Here is a 25,208-nt window from a genome sequence, read left to right as displayed (position 1 = left end):
TACTCTACCCATTGTTGTCACAAAAACTGTTGCATTAAATAGGAGAGGGGGGGGGGGGGGGGTTATTATGGATAATAGCGAGAATTTTTATTTGTCAAATAGAATATCTATTGAAAAGCCGCAGCAAACTCATCACCGTGCACTTTCACCACCCTGTGATTTTTATAACCTAATAAAATGCAAAGTTTCCGAGTCTTCGTGTGACTCCAGGTTTACGTTATTAAATCATTGTGTTTCATTGTGTTTCCATCACCATTTTCCGCATAATTCATGTTACTGACAAATCTCACCTTGTCTAGAATATTTTGTTGACATTTGGAAAGTTTACTGACAAATTTGATCGGTCCTGACATTCTTTATCTGACATGTGCATTTTGGTTAATATTTAATAACAATGTAATTCCAATAAAGGCACAGGGTAAGTGAAGAAAAGGCAGTGAAAATAATTTGAAACCACACTTAACTTAGAAAATAGTTACACACATTTTGTCCCCAAAAAGTAATGGCTTTATTATTTCATGTTTTATAAGTGCTGTAAAAAAACATTTAAGATAGTCAGAATAAGATTAATATATCCAACAGGGATACAAGTGTGTTAGAATCAAAGTTTTAGGGTTACAGTTAACTTTTAGATCCTGCCATTCTGAATGCAAACATGATCCAGTTGTCAAAACCCTATCCTGATGATAAATATTGATTCTGCCCAGTGTACTCTGAGCCAGGAGTTTAAAGTCCTGTGCAGACAGTAAGATATATCACTAGGTCATAATGAAAGGTCCGTTTTTTTGGGGGGGGGGCAGGTGTTCATGAACGGTCAGTATTGGGAGGCAGGTGGATGCCAAGACTGTGCAGCAGGTTAGAGGCAGGCCCAGCCAGCCCAGCCTGGGAGCTCAGAGACTCCAGGAGGTTAGAGACCAGGTTGAGGTCTATGTTCAGGGGCTGGATCTCCTCCTCAACCTCACCCAGTAGATCCTCCTGGCCAGGGCCTGCTTTACTGGTGTCCTGCTTGAACCATAGAATAAAATTGTTATTTAACATATTTCTATGCAACTAATTCAACTTCTGCAGCCTCTCTCAAATAACTCTTTACAGAATTTGCACACAGCCACAAGAAGTAATAAATATCCACAACTCGGACTTGCCTGCTGGTTGAAGCTCTGTCCGATGTTTGTGCCCATAAGCTCATGGTCCATCTCATCCATGTACTTCCTAAGATTTTCCAAAGCTTCTGGTCCTACTCCTAGCGGTCCAGTAGGACCCTTCACTCTATCATCATCATCATCATCATCTAGGTCGTCTGAGTCCAACTCCTCATCCTTAGCCCCTGAAATATTTACATAGCAGATAGTTGAAAAGTACAGACTAGACAGGTCCCGGCATTATGCAGCAGGTTAATCAATAACTAGGGTAAGGGCCGGGCCTGTCTTTTTTTAATCCATAACTAGGGTAAGGGCAGGGCATCACTAACATTTTGAAGCGGAGCCATTTGCGCATATACTCTGCTGTGCATTATAAGCATATCAAATAAAATGCTATTGGTCACCACATATTTAGCCGTTATTGAGGATGTAGCGAAATGCTTCTGTTCCTAGCTGCAACAGTGCAGTAGCATCTAACAATTCACACAAATAAAATAATGGAATTAAGAAACACATTTTAGGACGAGCAATTTCAGAGTGGCTTTGACTAAAATACAGTACATACACATATGAGATGGGTAAAGCAGTATGTAAACATTAAAATTGACAGTGATTCCATGTCTTTGTATAAATGGCAGCAACCCCTAAAGTGCAGGGTTGAGTAGCGGCTTGTGACAGCAATTTAACAGTTTGAAGGCCTTGATAGAAGCTGTTTCTCAGTCTCTTGGTCCCAGCTTGATGTATCTGGGGTGGCAGGTAGCCTAGTGGTTAGAGCCAGTAACCGAAAGGTTGCTGGATCGAATCACAGAGCTGACAAGGTAAAAAAAAATCTGTCGTTCTGCCCCTGAACAAGGCAGTTAACCAACAGTTCCTAGTCCGTCATTGTAAATAAGAATTTGTTCTTAACCAACTTACCTAGTTAAAGTTTAATATATATATTTTATCTTAAACTGTACTGACCTCGCCTTCTGAATGACTGCGAGGTGAACAGGCCGTGGCTCGGCTGGTTGATGTACCTGATCTTTTTGACCTTCCTGTGACATCGGGTGCTGTACGTGGCCTGGAGGGCATGAAGTGTGCCCACGGTGATGCGTTTGGTAGACAACACGATTGCGGGAAGTGCAGTTGCCATACCAGGCTGTGATACAGCCCAGGATCAAGCACGATGGGACAAGGACAAACCCTTCCCTAACCCGGATGATGTTGGGCCAATTGTGCGCTGCCTCATGGGTCTATTTATTTATCCATTATTTTACCAGGTAAGTTGACTGAGAACATGTTCTCATTTACAGCAACGACCTGGGGAATAGTTACAGGGTAGAGGGGGATGAATGAGCCAATCGTAAACTGGGAATTATTAGGTGACCATGATGGTTTGAGGGCCATTTCAGAGTGGGAATTTAGCCAGGACACCGAGGTTAACACCCCTACTCTTACGATAAGTGCCATGGGATTTTTAATGGACCTCAGAGTCAGGACACCTGTTTAACATCCCATCCGAAAGACAGCACCCTACACAGGGCAGTGTCCCAAATCACTGCCCTGTGGCAGTGGGATATTTTTTTTTAGACCAGAGGAAAGAGTGCCTCCTACTGGCACTCCAACACCACTTCCAGCAGCATCTGGTCTCCCATCCAGGGACTGACCAGGACCAACCCTGCTTAGCGGCCAGCTGTGACAAAGCCCCGGATCTGTAGTGACGCCTCAAGCACTGTGATGCAGTGCCTTAGACTGCTGCGCCACGAGGGAGTCACTCAACTGTGCATCTGTAAAAGTTCGAGTGTCTTAGGAGGCTATAGCAAATTGGTTGGGCCCCTGAGATTGAAGAAGTGCTGCTGCGACGTGGATAGGGGCTTGCTCCCTCTGCTGTTTCCTGAAGTCCATGATCAGCTCCTTCGTTTTGTTGACATCGAGGTGGCCTCGTCCATTGCTGGTAATCAGGCCTACTACTGTTGTGTCGTCTGCAAACTTGATTGAGTTGGAGGCGTGCATGGCCATGCAGTTAACGGGTGAACAAGGAGTACAGAAGGGGGCTAAGCACACACACCCTTGTGGGGCCTGTGTGTTGAGGATCAGCAAAGTGGAGGTGTCGTTTCCTACCTTCACCACCTGGGGGGGGCGGCCCGTCAGGAAGTCCAGGACCTAGTTGCACAGTGCGGGGTTCAGACCCAGGGCCCCAAGCTTAGTGAGCTTGGAGGGTACTATGGTGTTGAAGGCTGAGCTATAGTCAATGAACAGCATTCTTACGTAGGTCCAGATGAGGGCAATGTGATTGCATCGTCTGTGGATCTATAGGGGCGGTAAGCAAATTGAAGTGGGTTTAGGGTGTCAGGTAAGGTGGAAGGGATATGATCCTTAACTAGCCTCAAAGGACTACATGATCACAGAAGTGAGTGCTACAGGGTGATGGTAAAATAAATAAATAAAATGACTTAACTAGGCAAGTCAATTAAGAACTAATTCTTATTTTCAATGACGGCTTAGTGGGTTAACTGCCTGTTCAGGGGCAGCACGACAGATTTGTACCTTGTCAGCTAGGGGATTTGAACTTGCAACCTTCCGGTTACTAGTCCAACGCTCTAACCACTAGGCTACCCTGCCACCCCAGGGTAGTTCAGTTACCTTTGCTTTCTTGTGTAAAGGAACAATGCTGGACAGCTTGAAGCGAGTGGGAACAGCAGACTGGGATAGGGTGAGATTGAATATGTCCTTAAACACTCCAGCCAGCTGGTGTGCGCCGAGGACGCAGCTGGGGATGCCGTCTGGGCCCGTAGCCTTGCGGGGGGTTACCACACTTACCACGCTAGTCTTACTCACATCGGCCACAGGGCACAAGAGCCAACAGTCCTTGGGAGCAGGCCGCGTTGGTGGCACTGTTATCCTCAAAGTCGGTGAAGGGGTTAAGCTTGTCCGGGAGCAAGACATCGGTGTTTAAAGCCAGCTCTGGCTTTAAACTCATACCTGCGCAGGGCTCTAATGCAGGCCACCATCTTCAAGCTAGTTCTACTGTGACATATGGGAGTTCATAAAAAAGTAGCCCTTATTCAACTACATACCCAGTAGTCTGTCCAGTGCACCAGCCATGGATTCTGGATCAAACCTGAACAGCTCATTTGAATGGGACCTATAATAAACAAAGTCAAATTACACATATACACGCACACCTGAATACCATTACAGTCAGCTAGCGTACATCAACGTTCTATACCGTATTATTGCATAGCCCTTTACGTGGGAAGCTAACTGCTAAGTAGAACAGTGTGGGCAGACAGTGAATCAGCCACTCAGTCAGTCTAACCAGGGTAGTTCGGCCCCCTCGTGTGAAGACATGGCGTTGATGAAGTTCTTCATGCCCTGGGTTACAGCCACTAGGCTGTAGCTGCCCTCCTCCCCTTTCTCACTCCTTCCCCCCTGCGTATGATTGGTCAGGCTGGGCTCTGAGCCACCCAACCCCACTCCACTCCCCTCCAACAGATGCTCCAGCTCCTGGGCTGAAATATCCAGCCAACCTTCACCTGGACATGGGGGGGGGGGGGGGGGGGAATAAGAGAAAAAAAAATCTGTGTTGTCATCAACCTTGAGCTCATTCTAGCTTATCTTTATGGAAACAGCTTCTTTGTTCTGTTCACTACAGTTCACTTCCCCTAATCAGCAGTCCCAATGACTGATTTTATCTAACATGAAAGCCAGCATGTTACTTTGTGGTGTGAACATATCAGTTCAGTGAGTGAGATATAATAAAAGTAACTTCACTCAATGCGCCTGAGCTGGTACAAGACTGACTGTTGTACTATAGTAAAGTGAGGTGTTGTACTCACTATCCTCTGGGGGTAGATGGGCCTCCAGTTTACTCAGCTCATCCAGGTTGTAGGGAGCACAGCTCTGTAATAGCTGAAGAACCTCCTCAGCTGGGGCCTTGCCACCTGAGCTACAAACACACAGGATAGTATATTCAGTGTTTTTCCTATATGCATTTAGCAGTGATGCACTGCTAAAGCATTTTCAGTGTAAACTTAAATGACTAAAACCAGATTGAAAAATATATGGCTCCATTAGCTTTTCTATAAGAATGAATCACCAAAATAAAAACTAGACAGTCAGGGAGAATATGAAATTCCCAAAATGTCATGGAGTCCATATTGATTTTGTCATGTTTGAGTCACTCAGATGGCTTATGCCATGTCAAAATGCACATAATTGTTAGGAATTACAACTGAAAATTCTCAGCCCCATGACGAAACGTAGAATTGCAAGAATTTGTGTTTGAAACCGCAAACTTTTTTTCTCTCTGCCCCATGGTAAAATTGCAGGAAATTAGCTTTAACGGTTACATTTGTCTCTGCAGCTAAGAGGGCCTATAAAACCACGGCATTGAAAATACCACACGTGTACCTACACACACACAAGCTGAGAGCACTCACCTGTGTGTTGGGGTTATTGACTGCTTAAAGAAGTTCTCTGCTGAGGTCATCAGTTTTCTGTAATGTGCAGAGCCCTCCAGCTCCCCCTGCCACAGACAATAATATGTCACCAAAAGGTATAACACTATGAATCACTGACAATTGCAATGCTAACAGTACAACACTGCTATCCTCACTGAAACACGAAATAGAGGATTCAAGAGCTTCCCCCCCCCCACCCACCCCTCTTACTGGTTAACTAGCAACAGAGATTAGCAGTCTCACAATCTAAACAATTCTGAAATAATGATTTACTTTTGTTTGCAAGATTGGTAATCTTTTTTTGTCTCTTACTAACCAATAATAGAAAAATCGAAACTCTTGAACATGTGTAATCAGTTCGCTGGGTTAACTATCAGTTGAAGCAGTAACTCAAGTTCATTGGTACAAAACCGATGAGCTAGTGTCTGCTAAATGTTATATCATATAAAATAAATATTACATAAAAATGTGACATATATATATATATATATATACACACACAGTGCCTTGCGAAAGTATTCGGCCCCCTTGAACTTTACGACCTTTTGCCACATTTCAGGCTTTAAACATAAAGATATAAAACCGTATTTTTTTGTGAAGAATCAACAACAAGTGGGACACAATCATGAAGTGGAACGACATTTATTGGATATTTCAAACTTTTTTAACAAATCAAAAACTGAAAAATTGGGCGTGCAAAATTATTCAGCCCCCTTAAGTTAATACTTTGTAGCGCCACCTTTTGCTGCGATTACAGCTGTAAGTCGCTTGGGGTATGTCTCTATCAGTTTTGCACATCGAGAGACTGACATTTTTTCCCATTCCTCCTTGCAAAACAGCTCGAGCTCAGTGAGGTTGGATGGAGAGCATTTGTGAACAGCAGTTTTCAGTTCTTTCCACAGATTCTCGATTGGATTCAGGTCTGGACTTTGACTTGGCCATTCTAACACCTGGATATGTTTATTTTTCCATTGTAGATTTTGCTTTATGTTTTGGATCATTGTCTTGTTGGAAGACAAATCTCCGTCCCAGTCTCAGGTCTTTTGCAGACTCCATCAGGTTCTCTTCCAGAATGGTCCTGTATTTGGCTCCATCCATCTTCCCATCAATTTTAACCATCTTCCCTGTCCCTGCTGAAGAAAAGCAGGCCCAAACCATGATGCTGCCACCACGTTTGACAGTGGGGATGGTGTGTTCAGCTGTGTTGCTTTTACGCCAAACATAACGTTTTGCATTGTTGCCAAAAAGTTCAATTTTGGTTTCATCTGACCAGAGCACCTTCTTCCACATGTTCGGTGTGTCTCCCAGGTGGCTTGTGGCAAACTTTTAACAACACTTTTTATGGAAATGTTTAAGAAATGGCTTTCTTCTTGCCACTCTTCCATAAAGGCCAGATTTGTGCAATATGCGACTGATTGTTGTCCTATGGACAGAGTCTCCCACCTCAGCTGTAGATCTCTGCAGTTCATCCAGAGTGATCATGGGCCTCTTGGCTGCATCTCTGATCAGTCTTCTCCTTGTATGAGCTGAAAGTTTAGAGGGACGGCCAGGTCTTGGTAGATTTGCAGTGGTCTGATACTCCTTCCATTTCAATATTATCGCTTGCACAGTGCTCCTTGGGATGTTTAAAGCTTGGGAAATCTTTTTGTATCCAAATCCGGCTTTAAACTTCTTCACAACAGTATCTCGGACCTGCCTGGTGTGTTCCTTGTTCTTCATGATGCTCTCTGCGCTTTTAACGGACCTCTGAGACTATCACAGTGCAGGTGCATTTATACGGAGACTTGATTACACACAGGTGGATTGTATTTATCATCATTAGTCATTTAGGTCAACATTGGATCATTCAGAGATCCTCACTGAACTTCTGGAGAGAGTTTGCTGCACTGAAAGTAAAGGGGCTGAATAATTTTGCACGCCCAATTTTTCAGTTTTTGATTTGTTAAAAAAGTTTGAAATGTCCAATAAATGTCGTTCCACTTCATGATTGTGTCCCACTTGTTGATTCTTCACAAAAAAATACAGTTTTATATCTTTATGTTTGAAGCCTGAAATGTGGCAAAAGGTCGCAAAGTTCAAGGGGGCCGAATACTTTCGCAAGGCACTGTGTGTGTGTGTGTGTGTGTGTGTATATACACACACACCAAATATATGCAAGCCTTGAGCCAATCACAATTTCTGTCAGAGGCAGAGTAATGACTCACTCTGAAATAACCCTTCTTCTTCAGACTGTTCAGAAATCCTTTCCACAAGGGGTTACAGCTGATGGGAGCATCAGGGACCGATGATGGCTGTCTGCATTTGGAGCAGAGGATTTCAAAGCCATGGGCCTGGGAAGGTCAGAGACAAGAATAACTAAGAACTACACAATAAATAATTTCCCCAAGTAGTCTAAGAAATATCAATATTGTTAGTGGGTGGGGGTGAACTCACCAGTTTCATGCCCAGCTCGTGGGCACGGTACTGGGGGTGGGACCGGGCAGGCAGGGTGAACCCACTCCTCCGGTCGGGGGTGAAATGCTGCTGCTGCATTTGGGCGTACAGGCAACGGGTGAATGTCACCTGGAAAGACACATAGGCACCATCTAAATACAGCACTAATATACCAAAACTACACTGCATAACACACAATGCAGTCGTGTTGTAATGATACCAGTACCGCGATACCAGGAAGTAAAGGAACAAAAACAGCCTTGTGTTTCCAACCACAGTCACATTTGTATATTTCGCAAGCAATGGCACATCATATTTTACAAAAGCAGGTTTTAAAGGACCATAGAGTTTTGGTTGTGTAGTGGTCTTTTTTTGCCAAGGAAAATCTGGTATCTCAATATTGGTATCGTGACAACACTAAAATGCATACACCCGTCAACAAGTAAAAAGGCAACTTATGTGTACCGAGGTTAGGACTCGTGTGTCGGCGGGAAAGGTCCGGAACGTCCGACAGGCCTGTAGATCTACTGGATCTCTCAGGTAGAAAGCTGACACTGCCGGGGCAACCAGGTCTGGTCGCTGTGCCAACACTGTAGCGATGCCCGCAGGCAGGAAGCAGTGAGCATGGTGAAGGTTTGCCTGGATCTTCTCTGGATATCTGTGAAGCCAGAAACTTGAATGTGTGGCTAGACATACACAAATCTATATACCCTTAAATATGCATTTCTGAGCAATCATAACACCCAAAACTACCGTCAAACAGATACCTTACAATCCCTTCAAGTCATAGCGTTGTTTCTGCTGCTTCACTCACCCCGCCAGTCTTTTCCCCAGGGCAGTGCGGATCTTGGGGCTTGCGAGACAGGCCTGTGTGTGGGATGACAGCAGTGCCAGAGCCTGGGTCACACTGGGCACTGCATCTCTGGGCAGGCCAACATCACCAGAGCGGGAGGGACAAGGCAGGATGTACAGCTCACCTCTGTGGAGGAACACCTAGCAGAGCAGAACCAGAGAAACACACAGATTGAGAGAGACCTACAGAGAGTGAGAGCGAGATCTGATATGCACCTCCAGAGACAACAAACAAAGGGATAGTCAGGTATGTGAAGCGATGTACAGAGAGTGATAAACAGATCGTAGTCATCACACGTAGAGATCTTACTCTGTTTTCACTGCTCTCTGGATTCAACCACTTTGGAAGATAGTCTGCTGCTTCAATCAGAAGGAACTCCCCATCATTGTCCTCTAACCTGTATCAAGTTAAAGTAAATATCAGTAGGAAAGAACACAAAAGAAGAATTGAAACCAACTGGAAGTATTACAGGGATTTGCAGACTGTGTTCCACTCTACCTGGCAGCAAGTTCAGGGAAGGATTGTGTGATTTGGAGGAGGAGGTATACGATGAACCACTCATCCTCCACATTGTCCCCAAACACAGTGCTACCTCCAATGTGTGCAGGAACTCCCCCTGCAGGTACAATCAAGACACCACCATTCAATCAGTCAAAGGTTGAAATTAATTTATATAACAAATACTTAAAACCTTGAAGAACATTTGTATCCAGATCAGGACAAGTACTGTACCTTTCTCAGTGTGGTACTTGAGGTTGAATGGCTGCTGTTGCCAGATATGCCGCATGAGGAGAGGTGCAACCTTGGCCAAAATCTCCTCCACTAGGTGTTGCAGACATAGTTCGTCAGCCTGTGTGTCTGAGAGGTTTGGCTGAACCAAGAAAAGATCGTACTGGACCATGTCCTCTTGCATGGCTGTTCTCCTAAGTAGGTCCATGGTGGGGATGGTTTGATGAACCTATTATATGAGCAATAACAAGAGAAGTGATGTTTCTTGGCTTTGATATCAGCAGAGACTGTTGTAGGTCAGGACACAGTGCATTCAGAAAGTAATCAGACCCCTTGACTTTCTCCACATTGTTACATTAGCCTTATTCTAAAATGTATAAAATACATTTTCCCCTCATCTACACAATATCCCATAATGACACAGAGTAAACAGGTTTAGAATTTTTGCAAATGTATAAAAAACTGAAATACCTTATTTGCATAAGTATTCAGGCCCTTTGCTATGAGACTTGAAATTTAGCTTTAGGTGGATCATTTTTCCATTGACCATCCTTGAGATGTTCTATACAACTTCATAATAAAAAATGACAATAATGAACCTTTATTTAAGTAGGCAAGTCAGTTAAGAACAAATTCTTATTTACAATGACTGCCTACCCCGGCCAAACCCGGACGGCGCTGGGTAAATTGTGCGCCGCCCTATGTGACTCCCAATCACAGCCAGATGAGATACAGCCTGGATTCAAACTAGGGACTGCAGCGACGCACTGAGACGCAGTGCCTTAGACCACTGCGTCACTCGGGAGTCCACCTGTGGTAAATTTAGTTGATTGGACATGATTTGCAAAGGCACAAACACACCTGTCTATACAAGGTCCCACAGTTGACACTGCATGTCACAGCAAAAACCAAGCCATGAGGTTGAAGTAATTGTCCGTAGAGCTCCGAGATAAGATTGTGTCGAGGCACAGATCTAGAGAAGGGTTCCAAAAAATATCTACAGTATTTAAGGTCCCCAAGTACAGTGGCATCCATTCTTAAATGGAAGTAGTTTACAACCACCAAGACCCTTGGCCGCCGGGCCAAACTGAGCAATCAGGGGGAAAAGGGTCTTGGTCATGTAGGTGACCAAGAACCTGACAGAGCTCCTCTGTGGAAGTAGTTGTGTCTCCTGACCCTTCCTGTCTCAGCCTCCAGTATTTATGCTGCAGTAGTTTGTGTGTCGGGGGGCTAAGGTCAGTTTGTTATATCTGGAGTACTTCTCCTGTCCTAATCGGTGTCCTGTGTGAATCTAAGTGTGCGTTCTCTAATTCTCTCCTTCGCTCTTTCTTTCTCTCTGAGGACCTGAGCGCTAGGACCATGCCCCAGGACTACCTGATATGATGACTCCTTGCTGTCCCCAGTCCACCTGACCGTGCTGCTGCTCCAGTTTCAACTGTTCTGCCTTATTATTATTCAACCATGCTGGTCATTTATGAACATTTGAACATCTTGGCCATGTTCTGTTATAATCTCCACCTGGCACAGCCAGAAGAGGACTGGCAACCCCACATAGCCTGGTTCCTCTCTAGGTTTCTTCCTAGGTTTTGGCCTTTCTAGGAAGTTTCCTAGCCACCGTGCTTCTACACCTGCATTGCTTGCTGTTTGGGGTTTTAGGCTGGGTTTCTGTACAGCACTTTGAGATATCAGCTGATGTACGAAGGGCTATATAAATCAATTTGATTTGAGTTGTCCTTCTGGAAGGTTCTCCCATCTACAGCACTCCACCAATCAGGCCTGATGGTAGAGTGGCCAGACAGAAGCCACTCATCAGGAAAAGGCACGACAGCCCATTTGGAGTTGGCAAAAAGGAACCTATAAGACTCAAACCATAAAACAAGAAATTATGGTCTAATGAAACCAAGATTTAACTCGTCGGCCAGAATGCCATAATCAAGTCTTGAGGAGACCTGGCACCATCATGAAGCATGGTTGTGGCAGCCTCATGCTGTGGGGATGCAAAGTAAAGAGAGATCCTTGATGAAAAGTGCACTCAAGACCTGGCCCAGCGAGAGCACAAATCAAATCAAAGTTTGTCACGTGCACCGAATACAACAGGTGTTAGTGAAATGCTTACTTATAGGCTCCAACCAATAGTGAAAAAAAAGGTATTAGGTGGACAATAGGGAAGTAAAGAATACAACAGTAAAAAGACAGTGAAAAATAAACAGTAGTGAGGCTACATACAGACACCGGTTAGTCAGGCTGATTGAGGTAGTATGTACATATGGTTAAAATGACTATGCATATGATGAACGGAGAGTAGCAGTAGCGTAAGAGAGGGGTTGGGGTGGCACACAATGCAAATAGTCTGGGTAGCCATTTGATTACCTGTTCAGGTGTCTTATGGCTTGGGGGTAAAAACTGTTGAGCCCTTTTTGTCCTAGACATGGCACTCCAGTACCGACTTGAACCCCCTGTGCAGCAAAGCTTCCCATCCAACCTGACAGAATCTTCAGCGAAGAATGGGAGAAACTCCCCGAATACAGGTGTGCCAAGTTTATAGCGTAATTCCCAAGAAGACTCAAGGCTGTAATCGCTGCCAAACGTGCTTCAACAAAGTACTGAGTAAAGGGTCTGAATAATTATGTGAACGTGATCAGTTTATTATTTTTGTGCAAACATTTTTTTTTAAAGAAAAAGGTTTTGCTTTTTCCATTATGAGGTAGTGTGTAGATTAAGAAAAAACAATTTCATCCATTTTAGAATAAAGCTGTAACGTAACATGTGGAAAAAGTCAAGTGGTATGAATACTTTTGAGTGCACTGTATGTACAATGACATTTGAATGATAACTAATTGAATTATAGGAAAATAAACTATTTAGCTCGTCCTATATCGATTAATGTAATGATTTGCTAACGTTAGCCAACTGTTAAAGTAATCTCTAGGGTTCTAGTTTGGACATGCCTCTGGAGACCTTGCTATCGTGGAATGATGTAATTAGGCCAGCTAGCTAAATGTTTGTTTGTGTAACTGCAATTGAGCACATGCTATCTTGATCGCTCGAAGTCTTCAATGTATAGGCCTAAACTACAAATTACAGGACATTTGCAAATGAAGTCATGACACTAAAAGTAAGCAAACTGGACTGATAGCTAGCTAACGCGATACCATACTAGTCAAAGTGTCTTCACCATGATAAATTCACGTTAGTGACAGTTCTGAGAGCGGTATTACCTTGCCTTGTTTATTGTGTATCTGATATAACGTTGGTCTTCAAGACGGAGTCCAATAAAATTACAATTAGTCGTAAAGCTCTGTCGTTCTCATGCTGTTTTTAAGACAGTTTTTGTCCTACCATTAATACATCTCGGCTATAAAACTAGTTTTACTATGGTTCCTATATGAAACGGATTTATCTCAGAAATAATTATTTACTGCTATGACAATGTGCTTTAAATGTTAAAATATTGACCAAACATATAATGAATCAATAGAACATTTGTAAAATGTACATAAAATGTGGAATTACAACAAAAATATCAAAATAAATATGTGTGGTCAAAATTCCCCCGTGAGAGACGGATAGAATTTAGGAGCGCGATAGGAAAATCGCACAGAGCATATGGATTTGTAGTCTTTTATATTAAGGAGAAAGCTCATATGAGACGAGATAGAAATGTATTTCCCATCAGGCCCATGGATTGGGTGTCCATAACATCCTTGTTGTTGTGGCAATAATCCTCTTTAGTAGTAATGGATGCTGTAATATTGTTATATATTATTACACTTGCGCTGAAACATAAAAACACATTTGTAGGCCACGGTTTGTTTGAAATATTATATTGTAGATCAATACATCTCTTTCTCAGTTATCTAGAGTAACTACGTTAGCTAGCTAGCAAGTTAGCTGCAATTACTGTTAGCCTCAATAAGTTCAGTAGCAACGAGGTCAGATAGCTAACGTTACAGCAGCTAGCTAACTTGCAAGTGTGTACGTATTGACCTGCGGTCGGGGAAAAATGGCAAACCTCTTCCAAAAGACAAAGTGGGGACAGGAATCAGAGGGATGCACGACGAGAGAGGACACACAGGAGGGCACGAGCCGATAAACAGAAAAAGGAGAATGATTTCGCGATACAGCAGGAGAACAGTATCGCACAATCTTGAGGTGTAAGTAAAGCAAGCTTGTTTACTAATGACCAAGCTTATCATTCTTTGCTAACAGTCATTTCTGTCATACGATATTCTGATTTGTTAGCTAGCTAACCTAGATTGACTAACGCTACATTGTTGGTAAGTAATAGCTAACGTTAGCTAATGCACAGTCCATGATCGTATGACAATGTAAAAGGAGAATGTATTGATCAGATCACATTTTTGACAGCCCATCTGTCACACCAAGGTCAGTTGCCTCCACAAAGGGATGGGATAGGATAATGTTTAATGCTTTAAATTGATTTTGTAAAGTCCCACCTCATGCTTCACTCCTTGTTTGTTTGGGATTAGTGTATTTTTTACAACAATACATATCAACCTACTATAGTATTAGAATGAAATATCTATGTATCTATCGATGCGATTGCTTACTCATGTTTAATAAAGCTGTGTTTTCCTTTCTCTGCAGTCGGGGCATATCCCGAAGTAGCCTTGACCATCACCCTCTCCCAGAGGAGGTAGACAATGACTTCCTCCCCCATTGCCTCCTCCATGACCTTCAGGAAGCTGTCTCCACTTACAACAGGTATGACCTGTTCTCAAAGAATCGGCCGGGCGATACCAAGTACACTTGTAGGGAGCAACAATTTTGCTTTCACATATCCCGTTTAGATGCGTGAAGGCAAGGAGACAATAAAGAGGGAGGTAGCCAGTTAGTTACATAATCTGGTCTAAATTATTCCCTCACACACTCGACAACACACAACACTGTAATGTACAGCAACATGTAAACAATATCTGTCCTCTTCTGCAGCTCGGAGATGACATCTGCAGCCTCTCGCCGGTCAGACTGTCCAACGGCCACTACTGGAGACACGACGCGGCCCTGGTCTGGGATCCACAGCTACACAGAGACGGGTATCTCTACAGAGAGGAGCTCTGTCTTCTCCTGGGGCTATGATGTGAGTCTCGCCTCACCTTCTCAGCTGGTTCTTACCATTCAATTGCCCTATGTTCTGAGTATCAAGCGCTTATGTTGCCTTCAGAACGTATTCATACCCCTTGATTTATTCCACATTTTGTTGTGTTACAGCCTGAATTCAAAATGGATTAAATATATGTTTGTTCTCACCCATCTACACACAATACCCCATAATGACAAAGTGAAAACAGGCTGTGATTACAGCTGTGAGTCTTTATGGGTATGTCTCTAAGAGCTTTGCACACCTGGATTGCAGAATATATGCACATTATTCATGTCAAGTTGGTTGTTGACCTTTGTTTGACAGCCAAGTCTTGCCATAGATTTTCAAGGCAATTGAAGTCAAAACTGTAACTAGGCCCCTCAGGGACATTCAATTTAATCTTGGTAAGCATCTCCAGTGTATATTTGGCCTTGTGTTTTAGGTTATTGTCCTGCTAAAAGGTGAATTTGTCTCCCAGTGTCTGTTGGAAAGCAGACTGAACCAGGTTTTCCTGTAGCATTTTGCCTGCGCTTAGCTCTCAGTTTATTTTTATCATAAAAACTCCCTTATCCTTGCCCATAACATAACATGATGCAGCCACCGCCATGCTTGAAAATATGAATAGTACTAGTCAGTGGTGTGTTGTGTATTCATAATGCTTTATATTCAGGGCATAAAGTGAATTTCTTTGCCTCATGTTTTGCAGTTTTACTTTAGTGCCTTTTTGCAAACAGGGTGCATGTTTTGGAATAGTTTTATTCTGTACAGTCTTCCTTTTAACTCTGTCATTTAGGTTACTATTGTGGAGCAACTACAATGTCGTTGATCCATCCTTAGTTTTCTCCTGTCACAGCGACTAAACCCTGTAACTGTTTTAAAATCACTGTTGGCCTCATGGTGAAATCCCTGAGAGTTTCCTTCCTCTCCGGCAACCGAGTTAGGAAGGACGCCTGTATATTTGTAGTGACTGGGTGTATTGATACACCATCCAAAGTGGTATTAATAACTTCACCATGCTCAAAGGAATGTTCAGTGTCTGCTTTTTTACCCATCTACCAAAAGGTGCCCTTCTTTGCGAGGCATTAGAAAACCTCCCTGGTCTTGGTGGTTGAACCTGTGTTTGAAATTCGCTGCTCAACTGAGGGACCTTACATATATTTATATCTAAGGATCGAATCCCGAGCTGACAAGGTAAAAATCTGTTGTTCTGCCCCTGAACAAGGCAGTTAACACACTGTTCCCCGGTAGGCTGTCATTGTAATTAAGAATTTGTTTTTAACTGACTTGTGTGGGATACAGAGATGAGGTAGTCATTCAAAAATCATGTTAAACACTATTATTGCACACATTTTTACTGTTGAACAATTATAGGCTTACCATAACAAAGGGGTTTAATACTTATCGTCTCGAGACATTTCAGCTTTACATTTGTATTTAATTTGTAAAAAATAAAACAAACTTTTACATTATGGGGTATTGTGTGTATGCCAGTGACACGATCTCAGTTTAATCCATTTTAAATTCAAGCTGTAACACAACAAAATTTGGAAAAAGTCAAGGGGTGTGAATACTTTCTGAAGGCACTAGCTAGGCCTAGCCATGCTGAATGCTACAACAGTCTTTTATACAGTTTTCAATTAAATTAGCCTTATCATATTGTATTGTAATGACTTACAGTCTACTCTGTCTGCAGAGGTCAGTTCCCTCATGGTTTCACTTCATGGTGATTTTTAGCTTTCTAGAGCTTGCCCTCAGAAACTTTTATAAAAACTCCATTATGTATTTACACACAGCCATGTCCTCAGAATGCCTCATAGGAGTCATACTTCTATAATCCTAATTTATATTCTACAGTAAACACAACCTGCCTGTGCAGGCACACACTCTCTGTCTCTCACAAACATATGCACATGATACCAATTACTCCAGCACGATCACTCATACACTGCCACACACACAGTTCCCTGGGAGCTCTAGTAGCCCATCGCCTGCTGTGACATAAACGACTCTCAGCGATGTGCTGCTAATATTTGATTAGCTTGAAAAGCAACTGCCTTCTGTCATAGTGTTCCTCTGCAGGGCCTCCTCTCTCTCTCTACCTCTCTCCCTCCCTCCATCCCTCAGGAATTTGACAAGGTGGCGTCGCGACAGGTGCAGCAGATGTTTGAGGAGATTGACGAGGAGCTTTATGAGGGGCGGGGTGGGGCACATCTACGGGGGCTGCAAGATGAGTGCCATCAGTGGGCCTTCAGGTTCCCTCACCTACGGTGGGTACTCACCCTACTCCCCCCTCACCTCTCACACACTGTCACACATTACTGCCACTCTAGTTCCTACACTATTCGCCTGCAAATGTATCACTGAAAGTACTTAGGGTTCAATAAAGGTATACCCCTTAAAAGAACAGTCCAACTTGAAGGTACCTAAGATGAATCTGATTTAGATTTGTTTTCAAACCTGAGAAGAAACTACTTGCCACATAATTATAGGCTCAAAGCCCTTGGGCCCCATTCCCAATAAGATATCATAAACCATTGGCTCAGTGTGTGTTTGGGGGGGTTAATACATTTTCCTATCGGTTTGATTCATTTAGGTTGTAATCACTGTTTGACCCCCTCCACCCTGCTATGTGAACCCACAGGATTCTAGGTAGTCAGCTTGTGTGTCCCAATGACGAGGGCTTCCAGTGGTACGCCACTTCAGGGGAGGGGACCGGGACAGCCAGCAGCAGTGGAGCTGGACAAAAGGACAGCATCAGTAGCAAGCCCCAGGACAAGGACAAGCCTGGCCCCTGCACAGAGTGAGCACTGACTACTGATGCTGTTAACCCATCAATTATGGATGTCCGTTTGCTTTGTGGTTTTGTGACCTACATACTGTGTGGCTTGTCAAACAGCAAGTCAACTTAAGTAAGTCAGCGTGTGTAAGTTACAATGCGTCAGTTGCGATTTTAGCATGTAAATCTTGGTGGGGCAAATCCCCCCACGTTTTTTTTAGATGCATGCCAGCAAACCCACAACACAACACTTATCAATATATTAATTGCAATATAACTGACACACTTAGGGCCTACATAAAGCTGTCCCAACACCTTACCACTGCTACACCTGGCTATCAGTGGAGCTTGTCTGGCAGCGAAACAGTTCATTCAGCCTTATTTAATGCCTTAAAAAAACACAGCTGATATGGCTGACTTGCTTAAGCAAATGTGGTTTCTACTAACAATTGAGATGTACCAACAAAGGCATAAGGGTTTTGCGAGCGGATAAGAGGCAATCCTTCATTTCGATTAAGACATTAATGAGCGAGCTAGGACAGCACTTTTGAAATGTACAGCGACAGAATTGAGATCACGGCCGTTCTTACAGTGTTCTCCCTGTACACCAAGTCAGAACCGTAGGTTAAATAAAGGGGGCATATAAGCAGACAATGAAAGCTCTTACAATATTCAATGATTACATCCTCTAAAACCGGCTACCGGCTACATGTGCACCACCAAGTCAGAAAAGTAGGTGAAATTAGGAGGGGAGACAGGACCAAATTATTAAGGTGAGGCACATGGGCTACTAACAGCTTATTACACAACATACACTTAGTATTACTTTCTCAGCTACAGTATACATATCTCCCAGGCATATTACATAATTTATGCAGCAGCATACAATACATTTTTTGACTCACCTTGTTGTGCTCACTTGAACAAGAAGGTGGTGCAGCGGTCCATCGTGGGCAAATTCTGTCATCAAACATCGAAGTCTGTCATTCTCTGGATTTCTGGTTCTTTCTTCAAGACAACTGGGAACTCGGGGGGGGGGGGGGGGGGGGATCATGATGACGTCAGTGATCTTCAGGTCGGAGCTCTAGAAAGAGGCCCGAATTCCAGACTTGCAATTCCGAGTTAGATGAACATTCCAAACGTATCTTTTTTTAGCTAGTTTTTTTCAGAGTTCCCAGTTGTCTTGAACTAACTGAAGTCAGATTTCCCAGTTCCAAGTTAACAGTTGTTTAAAGCGAGGCAGAAATCATGCTGGATTGACAGCATGGACAATGTTGAATGTTTATCATTTTAAGCTTGGAAAAGAGACCCTTAAACCCAGAATTGGGACCACACACCCACTCCACTGACTAGCAGGCAAGTGATTGCTTTGAAATGCTTGCAGTTAGCCACTGATTCCTTCCAAACCACTCATTGTTGAGTTTGCAATCTCCAACTTGTTATGTAATGTTTATGTCCAATGTCCAATACATTTTATCTATAATTTCACTTCATTATTTCTCTTCATATGACAAGGATTAAAACTACTGGATTAAGTAGATTGTCGACTTGATTCAATATTTTAAAAGTATGATGTTGACATGATCAGTCCAATCAAAGTTGCTGTAGATATAATGTGGTTTGATATCATTTTATCTGTGGGCAATGACCTTGAGCCTTCTTGGATGGGCACTTCTAATGTAACTCTAATTGCAGCACCCAAAGGGCTTGCATTTTCGAGCTCTACCCTTAGATTTGGCGGTGACGTAGTGTCCCAATGAGTGACAGAACACTGAGCCAATCACGGCTCAACTAGAGAACGTTACCAACACCTACGCTCCATATTTTCCGCTGGCTGCCCCACCACCACAGAAAGCATTGAGCCAGGCCTTACTCAAGAAACCGAAAAAGAGAAGTTTGTATGTGGCTTGATTATTAACTCATTAAAAATAAAAAAAATAAACATTTTTACATTGCTTGCAAACTCATGTGACACTTATTAATGCCAAAATAACATGCAAAACAGGCATCCCCCAAAAAATATATAAAATAATATGTATTATTTTTTATTTTTTTTTGCAAGGCGTACACGTACTGGCTAGGCTACTTTGGCTAGCCAACAAATTAGGACTGATGCTTTTTAGGAACCATGTTGTTTGTGTGTCCAGTCTGTGTGTGCAAGGTAGGAAGGCTGTGCTGTCCAGGCCCAGTGAGGATGTTGACCACCCCCCTGGTACTCCCAGTGGATCCAGAGGTCATGACAGGCCCAGGGTGATCGAGGCTGAAGGCCTGATGGAGGAGTACCTGGCCTTTGACTGCAGTGATTTGTGGGTCACCTCCCGGCTCTCCTGTTTAGTACCCTCCAGTATATCTATAGGGGCATTTCAAACACTTTACAGTATGGTGCAGTTGATTGAGCTTGTTGCCTACTTTTGGGATTACCCTAAGGGTACCAAGTAACCTTAAACCAAGCTGTTTATTTGACAGTATTTTACATAACTTTGCCCAGGTCTGTTGTGTTGATGGTTTAATCTATGGTTTGACCTTTACAGGGATGACAAGTGGGAGCGGGGGTGCATGGGGGCTGGTCGGCGGTGGTACGGCCTGCCTCCGGTGTCTCCCTACCGCTGTCGCAGACAGGCAGTCCTCGACCTGCTGTTTGACGATGTGTGGCGAGAGCTGTTTGGCTGGATGGAGGAGCTGGTCCGCAGGCACTGGGAGGGCTGTGTGTCAGGTAGAACCACAGGGCTATGTCTTATAGGCAACGCTGGGTCATACATTAGTGTTCTGTTACTCAACAAAGAGACTTGCAATTTACTTTTAAACCAAGAAATCCATCATTGCCAAATGATGCCATACCCACAGCATAATCTGTTGCTTGAGCCTGTGTTGACAGTATTTTGCATCCTCTTTTTGACAGATGATGAGAAAAATGCAGTGAACTTCAGCCCATCCCAGTCAGATGCTCAGAACCCTTTCCTGCTCCTGTCCACACTGCCCAGTCTGCTCCCCAGGCTGGGCCAGAGCAGGGTTCCCCAGCTAACAGGAACCCCGCAACCCCAGGTCAGTGCCCTGAGAGGGGGGAGAAGGACCACCAATGGGTCTACCTCTCCGCAGAGTGGAAAATCCTACTGTTAGGATGTAGGATTTAGATCAATAGGATATATTACTAAGCACTGTGAATGGACTATAATAACTTTCAGATTAGTTTGAGAGTTTAGGCTTAGTTTTCAAAACTGGAAACACAGTCACACACTGATGCCGAATTTTTCCCCTGCTGTCAGGACTTTTTCTCATTCTGTTTTAAGGCTATCAGATAGTTCATTAACTTGAATCCTTTTTTCTTTCCTTCTTTTTGCCCCCTACTCTTTCTTGTTCCTTGGTCTGTTCCACACCCTTTTAACCACCAATCTGTCCTTCCTTACTACCTCCTTTTCTCTCTCTCACTCTCTCATTTGGTCATCCGTTTTTCCCCCCAAAGACCACAAAATCAAGGGGCTCAAAGCACAAGCCCAGACGGAAATCCAAAAAGCAGAAAAAATCATCTACCATATGCAACTCTCACCTAGAGGCAAAATGTTGCCGATCGACGCCATCCACAGCGGCATGTTTTTATTCATTCTTAGACTGAATGTGCTTGTGCCTGTTGAATAACTCAAACCATACCAATTTTAGTCACTTTCTTACTTCTTAACCAACTGTTGAGTGTCTGAAAAAAAATGTACACCCGTCTCTGTCATTTTTAAAAATGTATCAATGACAATTTTGGAATGCTTTTACTTACTTAATTCTTGCTTTAATTTGCTTTTTTGTCTAATTGTTTGTTTGGTCTCAAGTGGGTGGTTGTAGGTCCTCTCCACTTGGTTGCATGTAGACACGCTGAGTTGGGGCTAAGGTGACGTGCAAGTGTCCATAGTGATAATGAGGTGGCTGTAGTCTTTTTTAGGTGAATGACCACTTTAGGTGAATGACTCTTACTCTGTATCGGCTTCTGCCACCCTCCCTCCTACAGTTCAGTCGGGTCCCAGTAGAGGCGGCGGTGACACATCACAACCTCAACGAACTCATAGTCATCCACGGCATCCCCCTGCAGCAGAGGAACCTGGGAGTGATGGAGAGAGCCCAGTATGGAGACCATAAGTACTGATCATACTCCTGCTGATACTATAATAATCTTTATTAGTATTATTATTTAGTATAAGAATCTTTTGTATTATTATTTAGAATAAGAATCTTTATTAGTAGAGTGTAGCATTAGGAGCTAACTCTAGGGGTCAACCACTATTATTACTGATTACCTATTATCGTCTTATTAAATAAGAGTTGAAGAGACTGTTATTAGCTATGGATATGTAGGTGTGTATGCATATCTTACTTTGAGTAAAGGTTAATTGCTTCCTTTTTCTTCTTAGGGACCCTGAGGAGAGGGTGATGACCCATAGGCCAGGGTCCACCGTGATTCCGTCTAGCAAGCTACGTCCTCGCCGGGTGCTAGAGCAGAGCTCCTCCTCCCTGTCCCGCCCTGCCCAGTCGGCGAGACGCCGTAAACCGCCTCCACGCACCCTTTTGCCCTTGGTTCCCAGCCTGACGCAGTCCAGTGCCGCTGGCTCCATGGATGAGGTCATCCGTGGAACGCGCCTGTGAGTTAACTTAGAGGGTTACCCAATCTCCATCTGGTCCCTGTCCTCCTCCATGTACACCCCTCCTTCCTCGCTCTTCTTCTATCGCTCTGAAGCTGGAGAACCGTCTGTGCAGAGAGATTACTTTGAAAGCGGTTTGCCTTTTAACTTGTGCCTTGTGGCGTTCTGTTCAGCAGAATGGAGGGAAGGGATGTGAGGAATTGTGTGTGTGTGTGACTAGCTAAGCACCCTAACAGATGAACTTGTCATGAACCTTGAGTGGAACAATATCTGTGTGGAGCATATAATTTACCCTTGTGTGGAGTGAGATTTCAGTCTGCTCCATGTTAAAGGGACTTGTGTAACTTTATAGAAAGCGTGGAAGGTGAACAGAGTTATTACTCTCTCCAGACCCACAGCCAGTGACCGCCTGGCCTCTCCTCCGATGCCTCTGAGCAGGAACACACTCCTTCCTCCCATCGGCACTGGGGACGCTGAGCCCAGGCACTCTGGACAGCACTTCAGACCTACTCAGGTATGGGACGAGTAAAACTGCATACTAGTTGTACATCTTGAACTGACTTGATAAAACACTTAATACTATCACCTGCTAATAACGCAATTTTATTTTGTGTAGCGGCATAGAGACTCGTCCAGTCGTGCCCACAGTGCTGTTACAGATGAAGCAGGTAGTTTGCTTGCTCGGGATCGGCTTCATCAATTGGACGTATTCTCCCGTCCCAACACCACCCACACCTACAGGGTATGGCTATAGTCACACATGGTAGTCACACATTATTACCACTACAGCATGATTTTGGTATATTTTGTAGGTTTATTTTGTAAAGGATGAATGTGGAATATGTTTTCCTGCATCCCAGTCAGTGAGATTTAACTCTGGGTTCTGTTGCAGTCAGACACCCCTTACCGCCGCTCCTTCACGGTTCTGGACAACATTGGACAGGGACGTCCTGGCAGGGCATCTGTGGGTACAGGTGGGCACCTCGTTTTACATTGCATACTGTACACAGTTTCTACACATTTATTTTTGTGACCGACTGATTGAGTCTCTGTCTGGTATCCTGGCAGACTCTCTGGGCATCGGAGTGACGGGCATCAGTTTGGGCATCAGCAGCTCCTCCTTCCTGGACTCCTTTGCCCACCACCCCCTGGGCCACTCCCCCATTGAAGATGAGGAGGAGCCTGATACACAAGCCCCTCCCCCAGGTCAGTAGGCATCTCCAGTGGTCCTCATCATTTCTAAAAGGCTGTGGCTGCGGATCTGACTTCTCACAGACCTTTATTTACCCAGACTACAGATCCCGAAGCTTCTACGCTTGTGTTTATTCACTACTTTATGCTTTCTCTGCTCTACTTGTAAAGAACAGTCTACTCTGGCGAACAGGTCTCATTTAATAAAGTTATATCAAAGCTGAATCAATGTCTGCAAGATCACATAATATAAAGTCATAGTATAACATTACTGTAAGACAAAATCACCACTGCATTTTTCTTTCATGTGGCCAAAACTCAACAGGGTGCGCCACTAGGCAAAATACACAGGTAGGCTATGCTACAGTTTGCACCATTTGCTCAAAAATGTGCTCACTGAACATCATTCAAAACGCCACTGAACAACTCAAGATGATCTAAATGCATATCCCCATGAAACTGATTGAGATAAAATGGTTGGTAAAACTTGAAATGATCATTCACGATTGATTGGGAAATGTGAAGGGAAGGAGACCTCAAAAATGTGCTCATAGAGTAGAGGTAAAGAAGCACATACGCAGAACGGACGGTGATCCGCACATGCCCCTGACGCTTTAATCCGTGAAAAAAAGATCTGCGGCCACTCCGTTAATAAAACATGTCGCTGGGTTGTGTTTGGTAATTAAGTATGTTTATGAGAGAGTTCGGTCGTAGCCTCCGGTTACGAGGAAAGTAGTTATCTTCAAATAGAGACGAATTTGAGTATTAACTATCAATGCTCATTAACACTTGTCTTCTTTGTCCTGATCTCCTCTCTTCTCAGCTCTACTGGTGCCTGTTTCAGTCCCAGCAAGCTCCCACAACCGGGGTGGCTTCATGTCCCGCAGTAGCAGACCTGGGTTGTAGCTGCTTTGACCTCACCCACCTCCACCTTCTCTAACCACACTCTCCTCAGCACAGCAGGGTGCAAGCCCTGCTTCCAATCCCAACGGTGCCCTCAAACGACACTTTATACAGAAGCAGATCTTTTGTACAATGTACTGTTTGGTGATTTTATTTATTGATGCTTTTTGTTTTTCGAGAGCCTTATTTTTGTATTTTGGAACTCTCAGCTTACCTGGCTGCCAAAGATAGTAAACTGTCTCATTTACCACCTGTATGTCGGTATGTACTCTACCGTTCAAAAGTTTGGGGTCACTTAGAAATGTCCTTGTTTTTTAAAATAAAAGCACATTTCTTGTCCATTAAAATAACATCGAATTGATCAGAAATACAGTGTAGACATAGTTAATGTTGTAAATGACTATTGTAATTGGAAACTGCAGATATTTTTATGAAATATCTACATAGGCGTACAGAGGCCTGTTATCAGCAACCATCACTCCTGTGTTCCAATGGCACGTTGTGTTAGCTAATCCAAGTTTAAAAGGCTAATTGAACATTAGAAAACCATTTTGCAATTATGCTAGCATAGCCGGAAACTGTTGTTCTGATTAAAGAAGCAATAAAACTGACCTTCTTTAGACTAGTTGAGTATCTGGAGCATCAGCATTTGTGGGTTCAATTACAGGCCCAAAATGGCCAACTTCTGAAACTAGTCTATTCTTGTTCTGAGAAATGAAGGCTATTCCATGCAAGAAATTACCAAGAAACTGTACTACTCCCTTCACAGAACAGCGCCAACTGGCTCTAACCAGAATAGAAAGAGGAGTGGGAGGCCCCGGTGCACAACTGACCAAGAGGACAAGTACATTAGAGTGTCTAGTTTGAGAAACAGATGCTTCAAGTCTTCAACTGGCAGCTTCATTAAATTGTACCCGCATAACACCAGTCTCAACGTCAGCAGTGAAGTGGCGACTCCGGGATGCTGGCCTTCTAGGCAGAGTTGCAAAGAAAAAGCCATATGTCAGACTGGCCAATAA

The 25,208-nt window shown here is 43.6% G+C and overlaps 2 protein-coding genes across 10 annotated transcripts; one reads left to right on the top strand and one right to left on the bottom strand.

Moving 5' to 3' along the window:
* Positions 1-458: 458 nt before the first annotated feature.
* Positions 459-14,288, bottom strand: ecd (ecdysoneless homolog (Drosophila)). 5 transcript variants are annotated; one of them, XM_021580593.2, is made up of 14 exons: positions 14,168-14,288; positions 9,600-9,825; positions 9,366-9,483; positions 9,177-9,264; positions 8,829-9,007; positions 8,480-8,672; positions 8,015-8,143; positions 7,786-7,911; positions 5,561-5,646; positions 4,958-5,067; positions 4,438-4,654; positions 4,196-4,263; positions 1,143-1,324; positions 459-1,005 (listed from the first exon to the last, which is right to left on the bottom strand). In XM_021580593.2, exons 2-14 carry the CDS (start codon positions 9,802-9,804, stop codon positions 805-807), a joined length of 1,902 nt encoding a protein of 633 aa, XP_021436268.2. In that variant the 5' UTR covers positions 9,805-9,825; positions 14,168-14,288; the 3' UTR covers positions 459-804. The 5 variants fall into 5 exon arrangements, with proteins under 5 accessions (XP_021436268.2, XP_021436266.2, XP_021436267.2 ...); XM_021580591.2 differs by lacking the exon at positions 14,168-14,288 and adding an exon at positions 12,815-12,970; XM_021580592.2 differs by lacking the exon at positions 14,168-14,288 and adding an exon at positions 12,820-12,968.
* LOC110502517 (protein FAM149B1) lies at positions 13,258-25,208 on the top strand. Of its 5 annotated transcripts, none has more exons than XM_021580587.2 (16): positions 13,258-13,750; positions 14,205-14,321; positions 14,550-14,697; positions 16,825-16,967; positions 17,342-17,500; positions 19,624-19,782; positions 20,008-20,189; positions 20,376-20,518; positions 20,937-21,059; positions 21,468-21,580; positions 21,868-22,095; positions 22,486-22,609; positions 22,712-22,837; positions 22,988-23,069; positions 23,164-23,301; positions 24,110-25,208. In XM_021580587.2, the coding sequence occupies exons 1-16, from the start codon at positions 13,647-13,649 to the stop codon at positions 24,190-24,192; spliced, it is 2,172 nt and encodes a 723-aa protein (XP_021436262.2). In that variant the 5' UTR covers positions 13,258-13,646; the 3' UTR covers positions 24,193-25,208. The 5 variants fall into 5 exon arrangements, with proteins under 5 accessions (XP_021436262.2, XP_021436260.2, XP_021436265.2 ...); XM_021580585.2 differs by having other exon boundaries at positions 21,468-21,595; XM_021580590.2 differs by lacking the exon at positions 19,624-19,782 and having other exon boundaries at positions 21,468-21,595.

This window comes from Oncorhynchus mykiss, chromosome 23, assembly GCF_013265735.2.
Source record: "Oncorhynchus mykiss isolate Arlee chromosome 23, USDA_OmykA_1.1, whole genome shotgun sequence".
Classification (NCBI taxonomy): Eukaryota; Metazoa; Chordata; class Actinopteri; order Salmoniformes; family Salmonidae; genus Oncorhynchus; species Oncorhynchus mykiss.
Note: the sequence above shows the minus strand (reverse complement) of the source record. Positions and strands in the feature narration are given on the sequence as shown.

Coding starts and splice junctions, on each gene's coding strand:
- LOC110502517 (XM_021580585.2), top strand. CDS start 13,647: ATGCACGACGAGAGAGGACACACAGGAGGGCACGAGCCGATAAACAGA. Junction 16,968..17,341: donor TTCAGGTTCCCTCACCTACG/GTGGGTACTCAC, acceptor GTGAACCCACAG/GATTCTAGGTAGTCAGCTTG. Junction 23,302..24,109: donor TACACAAGCCCCTCCCCCAG/GTCAGTAGGCAT, acceptor CTCTCTTCTCAG/CTCTACTGGTGCCTGTTTCA.
- ecd (XM_036960063.1), bottom strand. CDS start 12,026: ATGTCTAGGACAAAAAGGGCTCAACAGTTTTTACCCCCAAGCCATAAG. Junction 4,655..4,957: donor CCATCTACCCCCAGAGGATA/GTGAGTACAACA, acceptor CCCCATGTCCAG/GTGAAGGTTGGCTGGATATT. Junction 4,264..4,437: donor GAGGGGGCCGAACTACCCTG/GTTAGACTGACT, acceptor TGTTTATTATAG/GTCCCATTCAAATGAGCTGT.